The sequence below is a fragment of the Choloepus didactylus genome, chromosome 8 (genome assembly GCF_015220235.1).
Source record: "Choloepus didactylus isolate mChoDid1 chromosome 8, mChoDid1.pri, whole genome shotgun sequence".
NCBI classification, from domain to species: domain Eukaryota; kingdom Metazoa; phylum Chordata; class Mammalia; order Pilosa; family Megalonychidae; genus Choloepus; species Choloepus didactylus.
Genome location: NC_051314.1, coordinates 221,455 through 228,818, shown reverse-complemented (window position 1 = coordinate 228,818; position 7,364 = coordinate 221,455). Strand labels below are relative to the sequence as shown.

Here is a 7,364-nt window from a genome sequence, read left to right as displayed (position 1 = left end):
ACCCCCGCTTCCCCTCTCGGCTCAGGCCCCCTCCCCCCCCGCCGCCCCCGCCCCTGGGGAAGGCAGGCGCCGAGCTGAGCGGATGCCGCTGAGCCGCTCCGCCGCCGCCGCCTCTGCGGAGCCCCCGGCGCCGCTGCCCTCCGCGCCGGCCCCGGCCCCGGCCCCCCCCGGCCCCCTCCCGCGCAGCGCGCCCAACGGGGCCCCGGAGGGGGAGAAGGGGGGGCCGGGGCGCCGCGCTGAGCCCCCGCGCGCCCCGCTCCCGCTCTTGGGCGGCCCCGGCCCCGGCGCGGGGATGGACGGCCCCGGGGCCAGCGCAGTGATCGTGCGCATCGGCGTCCCGGACCTGCAGCAGACGGTGAGCCCCTCCGCCCGCCCCCCGCCCCGCCCCCGGCCGGGTCAGCGCGGGGGACCCGGGACCCGCGGCCACTCACCCCTCCCCCGCCGCCTCCGCCGGGACCCTCCCCACGGCCGGGGCGGGGCCAGGGAAGCCCAGCCCCCGGGGCGTGGCCTCGCCTGCCGGACTCCCAGGCGCGGGGGCCGCGGTGCCGGTTCCCGCGGCCCGGGCGCGGGCGGGTTCCACGGGCCCCGACTCCCGCGGGGTCCCCGGGCTCGGCGGTCCGCCCGGAGCGCGCGGGGCGGTGCCGGCTGCACGCTCACGGCCCGCTCCGCTGCAGAAGTGCCTGCGTCTGGACCCGGCCGCGCCCGTGTGGGCCGCCAGGCAGCGCGTGCTCTGCGCCCTCAACCACAGCCTGCAGGACGCGCTCAACTACGGGCTGTTCCAGCCGCCCTCCCGGGGCCGCGCCGGCAAGTTCCTGGACGAGGAGCGGCTCCTGCGGGAGTACCCGCCCAGCCTGGACACGCCCCTGCCCTACCTGGAGGTGCGCGGCGGGGGCTCAGCGCGCGGGGTGCGGCCGCGGCGCTCCGGGACTTGACAGAGGAGGTCGCGGCCGCGTGGAACGAGGCGCGGGAGGCGGGAGTGTGAGCCGTGAGTTGCTGAGCTGTGTGCGCGGTGTGAACCGTGAGCCGTGTGCGCCGTATGAACCGTAAAGCCGTGAGCGGTGTGAACCGTGAGCTGTGAACCGTGTGAGCCGGGTGAGCTGTGAGTGTGGGTCTGTACAGGGAGGATGGTGAGCGGGAGTGACTGCCAGGAGCCACGTGTGGTATGAGCATGTGGTCATTCCTTTGCACATTGGCTCCCTCCCCAAAGTCTTCTGAAGGCAGATGCCCCTCTGTGCCTTCCTGATGCGGTGTCCAGAGCTCCCTGCCAGGAGTGGGGACACAGACAGAGCCGCATGTGTGCTGGCTGCACGGCAAGGGGTCTGGGGGCTGTTTTGCCCACTGCCTCACAGAGCTTTTCTCCCCCCCTTTATCTGAGCAGTTTCGATACAAGCGACGGGTTTATGCCCAGAATCTCATTGATGATAAGCAGTTTGCGAAGCTTCACACCAAGGTACGGAGAGGGCCCCGGGGAGGGGTCCAGAAGTCTGCTGTCCTTCCTCCTTCCTCCAGGTGGCCCCTCCCCAGCTCGGTGCCGGCCAGCCCTGGCGCCGCAGCCTCAGCCTGGTCTGGTTTCCCCTTGTCGGGCTCAGAGCCAGGGCGGCCTTGGTCCCCACAGTCTGAGTGCCTGGCTGGGGGTGGGTGGCCCCACTGTCACGGTCAGGCAGTGCTGGGACATTGTGATGAGGGCCAGGGCTGGGGTGATGGGAAGGGGCTGCCGTTGTTGAGGGATCAGGTGCAATAGGGCGAGGACCTGGGTGAGAGAGGAGTAAGAGAGCACCCAGTGGAGTTGTTGGGTGCTGGGGCAGTGGGAGGGCATCCAGCACTTAGTGGTCGCCCGGGTCTGGGTCCCCATCCTCCCTGAGTCTTTCCTGGGAGCTGTTATTGCCGCATTTCCCAGACGAGGAAACTGAGTCTCAGAGAGGAAGTTGCTCACAGCAGTGCAGCCAGTGAGGCTGGCTCTGGGCCTTACCCTGTGCTCTTCCTGCCCAGCCATGCCTGGGAGGCACCTCACTGCTCTCTCTGAGTGCAGGAGGAAAAACTTAGAGGTGGGTGCTACAGCCTGTCCCACCCCACCCCCTGCCACAGGTCGGCTCCCACGGGGCCGGTGGGCATTTGCTCTGCTCGGAAGCTCTGGAACGGGAAAGCCCTGTGCCCCTCATGACCCCATCTGTGACCCTGAGCTGCAGGCCTCTGTGCCCTGACTTCTCTGCTGCCCTGCGGGCACATCACAGTCAGTGGCCTGGCTCACGTGGCGGTCGGTGGCCGTGGCTCACATGACGATCGGTGGCCTGGCTCATGTGGCGGTCGGTGGCCTGGCTCACGTGGCGGTCGGTGGCCTGGCTCACGTGGCGGTCGGTGGCCATGGCTCTGGGGCTGACAGAGATCGTTGTGGAAGTTTCCATCTCTCCGTCCGCTGGTCCTGGTGTGGCCCTGTCACTGGGTCCACACCCCATAGCCCTCTCTTCCTGCACATCTCTCTCCCTCAGTGACCAACAAGACCCAGGGCTCTTGGTCCTTCCGTGGGACTCACTTGCTTTTAGGGTGACTCCAGACCCCTTGGAGGCTTCGGGCTGCAGCAGCCCCTCCCCTCCCTCCCTCCTGCTCTCCCGCCTCCCTTGTGACGGGCTGCGCTCTCTCCTGCCCTTCCCCCTGTCTTGGATGTCCTTCCTTCTGGGCACTGTCCCGCCCCGCCTGACAGGTCACCCCAGGGCAGTGTCCTCAAGGCCTGGGTGCCAGCCTGCTCCTTGCCTGTGCTTGGGGTGCCCCTGCTTTGCGGAGTGAATCAATGTGTGACTGAAAGGCCAGGTGCAGCCGCGTCCCAGGGAGAACAGGGGAAGGACGTTAGCTTAGGGGAGAAGTCCCCGAGGGTGGGGCGTTGGGGTATGGCCAGGGCGCCCGGCCTCGCTGAGGGGCCAGTGAGGCGTAGACCCGGGTGCCAGGATGCAGGGAGGGTCCCAGAGCAGTCGAGCTGGACGTGGGCCAGGCAGGTGTGCACAGCTCGGGGTGCCAGGGCCACGGTGTTGGGGTGGCACGTCAGACCTGTGGGGGCAGGCAGTGGACGCCTGGCAGGTGGCCTGGGCTGGCCGGAGGAAGGCAGGTGCAGCTCTGGGTGACAGGCTGCCTGAGGGCTGACCAGGATGCGTGTTCCAGGCAAACCTGAAGAAGTTCATGGAATACATCCAGCTCCACAGCACAGACAAGGTGGCCCGTCTGCTGGACAAGGGGCTAGACCCCAATTTCCATGACCCTGACTCGGGAGGTGAGTGCTAGGCAGGAAGGGCCTGACTTCTCGGCTGTGGGCCTTCACCTCTGGGACCGTCCCTGACCTTGGCCTGTCTCTGGACCCAGAGTGCCCGCTGAGCCTTGCCACCCAGCTGGACAACGCTGCCGACCTGCTCAAGGTGCTGCGGAACGGCGGCGCACACCTGGACTTCCGCACGCGGGACGGGCTCACCGCTGTGCACTGCGCCACTCGGCATCGGAACGCGGCCGCACTGACGGTCAGTGAGGGCCGCGGCCCCGGGGAGGGAGCGGGCGCCCCGGGACCGGCAGGGTCTCTGAGGCTCCCCGTCCACAGACCCTGCTGGACCTGGGGGCGTCTCCCGACTACAAGGACAGCCGCGGCCTGACGCCCCTGTACCACAGCGCCCTGGGCGGGGGCGACGCACTCTGCTGCGAGCTGCTCCTCCACGACCACGCTCAGCTGGGGACCACCGACGAGAACGGCTGGCAGGAGATCCACCAGGTGGGCAGGGGGCTGAGCCTCCACCTGGGGGGTGGGGGTCCAGTGTTGGCGGCCTCTGTAGCACCTGCCTCCCCCCAGGCCTGTCGCTTTGGGCACGTGCAGCACCTGGAGCATCTGCTTTTCTATGGAGCCGACATGGGGGCTCAGAATGCCTCAGGGAACACAGCCCTGCACATCTGTGCTCTCTACAACCAGGTGCGACTGCGCGTGTGCCTCCAGGGGTGGGTTCACGCTCCTGCTCCACCGCGGTCAGGGTACCTGCACACGTACATGTGTGTGCACACTGTGGCCCCGCATTCGTGCACACCTGGGTGTGTCTGTGCCCTGCGGTGTGTGCTGGACGTACATGTGCACACCTGTGTTCCGAATACCAGGTGTGAACTGAACACTCTGGGGCCCTCTGGTGCAGGTGGGACTCTGCTTGTGCACACCTGTGCCCGCTCATCCCCGTGAGCTCATGCATGCCCTGAGCAAGTAGGTGTGAGTCTGGCTGCATATGGAGACAGCCCTGCTCACTCAGGTGTGCATGCCCTGTGTCCTGCATGTGCGTGTATCCGAGGCAGGGCCGCCTGGCTATGACCCTGCACCGTCACCCTCCACAGGAGAGTTGCGCACGTGTCCTCCTCTTTCGTGGTGCCAACAAGGACGTCCGTAATTACAACAGCCAGACGGCCTTCCAGGTGCGAGGTGGTGTGAGGCTGCCCTGGCATGTCCCGGGCCTGCCAGGGGTGGGGTGGAGAAGGGCTGGTGCAGCAGCGCCCACAGGCACGGAGGGATCACCTGAGGGTCCGGCGGGGCGGTGAGGTCTGAGGGGTGGTGGTGCCGGTGTTGGGGTGGGTGGGGCTGGGAAGGCTCCGTCCACGCACAGCTTGTGGGGTCGCGGCCCACCCCCTTCCAGTGGGGCACCGTAACTGGCAGCATCATCAGTGGCCCTGGTGCCGGGCTTGGGACTGGGATGTGCCTTTTGTCGGGGGCAGGATTCAGTTCCCACCGGTGCCCGATGTGCCCCGGTTCCCAGGAGTTTCCTGATTTTATCACCAAAAGTCTTGTGTCCCGGAAATCCCTCAGTCTTGGGCAGGCAACAGTGGTCTCCCCGTTCCAGGGGGACTAGGGAGCACAAGCAGCTAGAATGGAGGAGGGGTCTGGGGTCTGAGCATGGGGACCCCAACCCAGGAAGACCCCGCGAAGGAGCTGAAGAGGGCGGGTGGGGAGAGGATTGGTGCTCGACCCTGTGGCTCCCCCCACCCCCTGCCCTTCCCCTGCCCCCTCACTGTGACCCCGTTCCCCAGGTGGCCATCATCGCAGGGAACTTTGAGCTGGCCGAGGTCATCAAGACCCACAAAGACTCCGACGTCGGTGAGATCTCCTGCCCCCGGGTCCTGCTGGACGTGGGCTGGGGGCGGTTGTCGGGGGCCACCAGGGGATGTTCCGAGGGGCCCCACGCCCCAAGCCTCCTCCCCCAGCTCTGCCCCGAGCAGTCAGTGCTCAGTAAGGGCAGCACAGGGGCGGGCTGTGCTGGGGCCATGGCTTGGGACCAGGCTGCCTTAGGGACAAATTGGGGTTGAGACTCGGGTCAGGTCGGTGTCAGCGGTGCCTGTGGGGTAGGGTGATGGGCCACATAGAGTGGAGGCACGTGTGGGAGGGGATGGGGTGGGACAGGTTAGCCTCCCACCTGGGTCTGAGCCTCTCTCCTATGGGACCCCCCTCAGAACCTGGGGCTCCCAGAAAGGTGCTGCCTGTGCTGGGACCCCCTGCCCGGCCCCTTCGTGTTCCGGGTGGACTCGGGTGGGCCTGGGTGGGCTGTCTGTGACACGGTCTCCAGGCTCCCCTTGCTGCCATGAATGTTTGTTGGGGTGCCCCCTCCCCTTACTTCATTAAAAGAGACAGTGGGTGGCAAAGGGCCGGGGCTAGCGTTGGGTTAGAGATAAATGTGGGGTTAGGGTTAGGGTTGGGGTGTGGGCTGGGGTTAAGGTTAAGGTCCAGTTCCTAGAGTTTTCCCCTGCAGCCCCCTTCCGTAACCCTCCTGCACCCCTGCAGGGCACGGGGAGCCATGGTAAAGCGGCCCACCCTCTGCCCCACTGCACCCAAGGGCGCGGCAGACCGACACCCTGCGTAGTGGGCACCGAGTTGTTGGGGTGCAGGGTTGGAGCTGAGGCTCGGATCAGGGAGGGTCTGGGGCTGGGGGTGCACCGTAGCCCGGAAGGCCCTGTTCTGTGAGTGTCGGGGCCTCTCTGCCTGTGACGTTTCTGACCTTGGGAAAGCTGCTTGGGACCTTCGTGCCTCAGTCTCTCCCCAGTAAAAGGTGTACTTTGCTCGTCGGTTGCATCGCCTTTCCACCTGGAACCTCCTGGGCCAGTGGCATTGACTCTGGCCGGGGCCTGGGCGGCTAGAGGGGGCGGGAGCCCTGGGGGGCTGTTACCTCGGCTGCTGGCCGCGTGGCCCCGGGTGCGTTTGCCCTTCTGGGGTCAGTTGCGTGGCCCAGGAGCCCAGGTAGGAAGGGCTCCCTGGCGGGCACCCCGAGGCAGTTTGGTTCTGCTGTCCACAAACCCTTGCCTGCCCACCCGCGGTCGCTCACGTGCATGCCCACGTCTGCCGAGGTGCAGGGTTGTGCGTTCCTGAAGACTTGCGGTAAGCCCCGATGTCTCATTCAACGTCCTCAAATGAGCCCCCAAGGATTATCCCCATTTCACAGGCTTGCTTGGGTCACCCTTTAGGAACAGGACGTCAGGCTGATGGACACTTGGGCTCAGCCCTGGCGTGGGGCCTCCACTTCTGCCCCCTCTTCCTTGGGCCGCCCTGTGTCTGCCTTCTCTCCCACCCTCTCTCTTACCCCCCCAGGCGCCTGTGCGTTTGCGGGGACTTGCTGTCCCCCCTCCTTTACACGAGGGCACAGGGCAGTACTCCTCTCATTGTGCTTTCGAGTCACCCTGGGCCTGGGGGGGGAGGGGTGCGGGCCTGGGAGTCTGCATTCCCGGTGAGCTCCCGGGGCAGCTGGCGCTGCAGCTCTGCTCACAGGGGTCCAGGGCCGTGGATGGGGTCAAACCCGACCCACTCCCTGCCTTCTTCTTTTTTTTTTAACCGACGTGAAATCCATGTGTCGAAACTAACCATTCAAAGTGAGCAAGGCAGTGGCATTTTGTACAGTCACAGTGTTACGCAGCCACCTCTGTCTAATCCCATTTTCACCCAAAGGAAACCCCACACCCATTACACCCTTTCCCCCCACCCCTCCCTCCCCTAGCCGGTGGCAGCCCTCGGTTTGCTCTCTGCCTCCGTGGATTTGCTCTTTCTGGCTATTTCACATCAGTGGAGTCATACAGTGTGAGGCGCTGGCTTCTGGGGAATGTTTTTGACCTATGTTGTTGCCTGTATCAAACTTCACCGTGTTTACGGCTGAATAATGCTCCGAGGACTCGACACGGGTCCAGCCCTCCACCCCTTTGTTGTCTCCATCTCGTGGCTGTTGGGGGTATCGCGGCTGTGAGCATGTACTGGTACCTGCTGTTGGCTCCTTTTGGATAGACACCTGGGAGTGGAATTGCTGGATCTTTCACTAATGGTATGATTAACTTTTTGAGGAACCACCAAACTTTTCCACAGTGATGGTAGCATTTTACAT

At 65.7% G+C, this 7,364-nt stretch overlaps 1 protein-coding gene across 5 annotated transcripts in view; it reads left to right on the top strand.

Moving 5' to 3' along the window:
* The first annotated feature begins 1 nt into the window (after nucleotide 1).
* SHANK3 (SH3 and multiple ankyrin repeat domains 3) overlaps nucleotides 2–7,364 on the top strand; it is a 44,550-nt gene continuing 37,187 nt past the window's right edge. For 3 of the 5 annotated variants that reach the window (XM_037848285.1, XM_037848288.1, XM_037848287.1), the window contains exons 1-9: nucleotides 3–355; nucleotides 675–878; nucleotides 1,379–1,450; nucleotides 3,151–3,259; nucleotides 3,349–3,500; nucleotides 3,578–3,745; nucleotides 3,824–3,940; nucleotides 4,348–4,425; nucleotides 5,035–5,101. In XM_037848285.1, coding sequence (XP_037704213.1) covers nucleotides 83–355; nucleotides 675–878; nucleotides 1,379–1,450; nucleotides 3,151–3,259; nucleotides 3,349–3,500; nucleotides 3,578–3,745; nucleotides 3,824–3,940; nucleotides 4,348–4,425; nucleotides 5,035–5,101 — 1,240 coding nt within the window. In that variant the 5' untranslated portion in view covers nucleotides 3–82. Of the gene's footprint in view, nucleotides 356–674; nucleotides 879–1,378; nucleotides 1,451–3,150; nucleotides 3,260–3,348; nucleotides 3,501–3,577; nucleotides 3,746–3,823; nucleotides 3,941–4,347; nucleotides 4,426–5,034; nucleotides 5,102–7,364 lie in introns of all 5 variants that reach the window. The other 2 variants (XM_037848284.1, XM_037848286.1) reach the window with 1 other exon arrangement.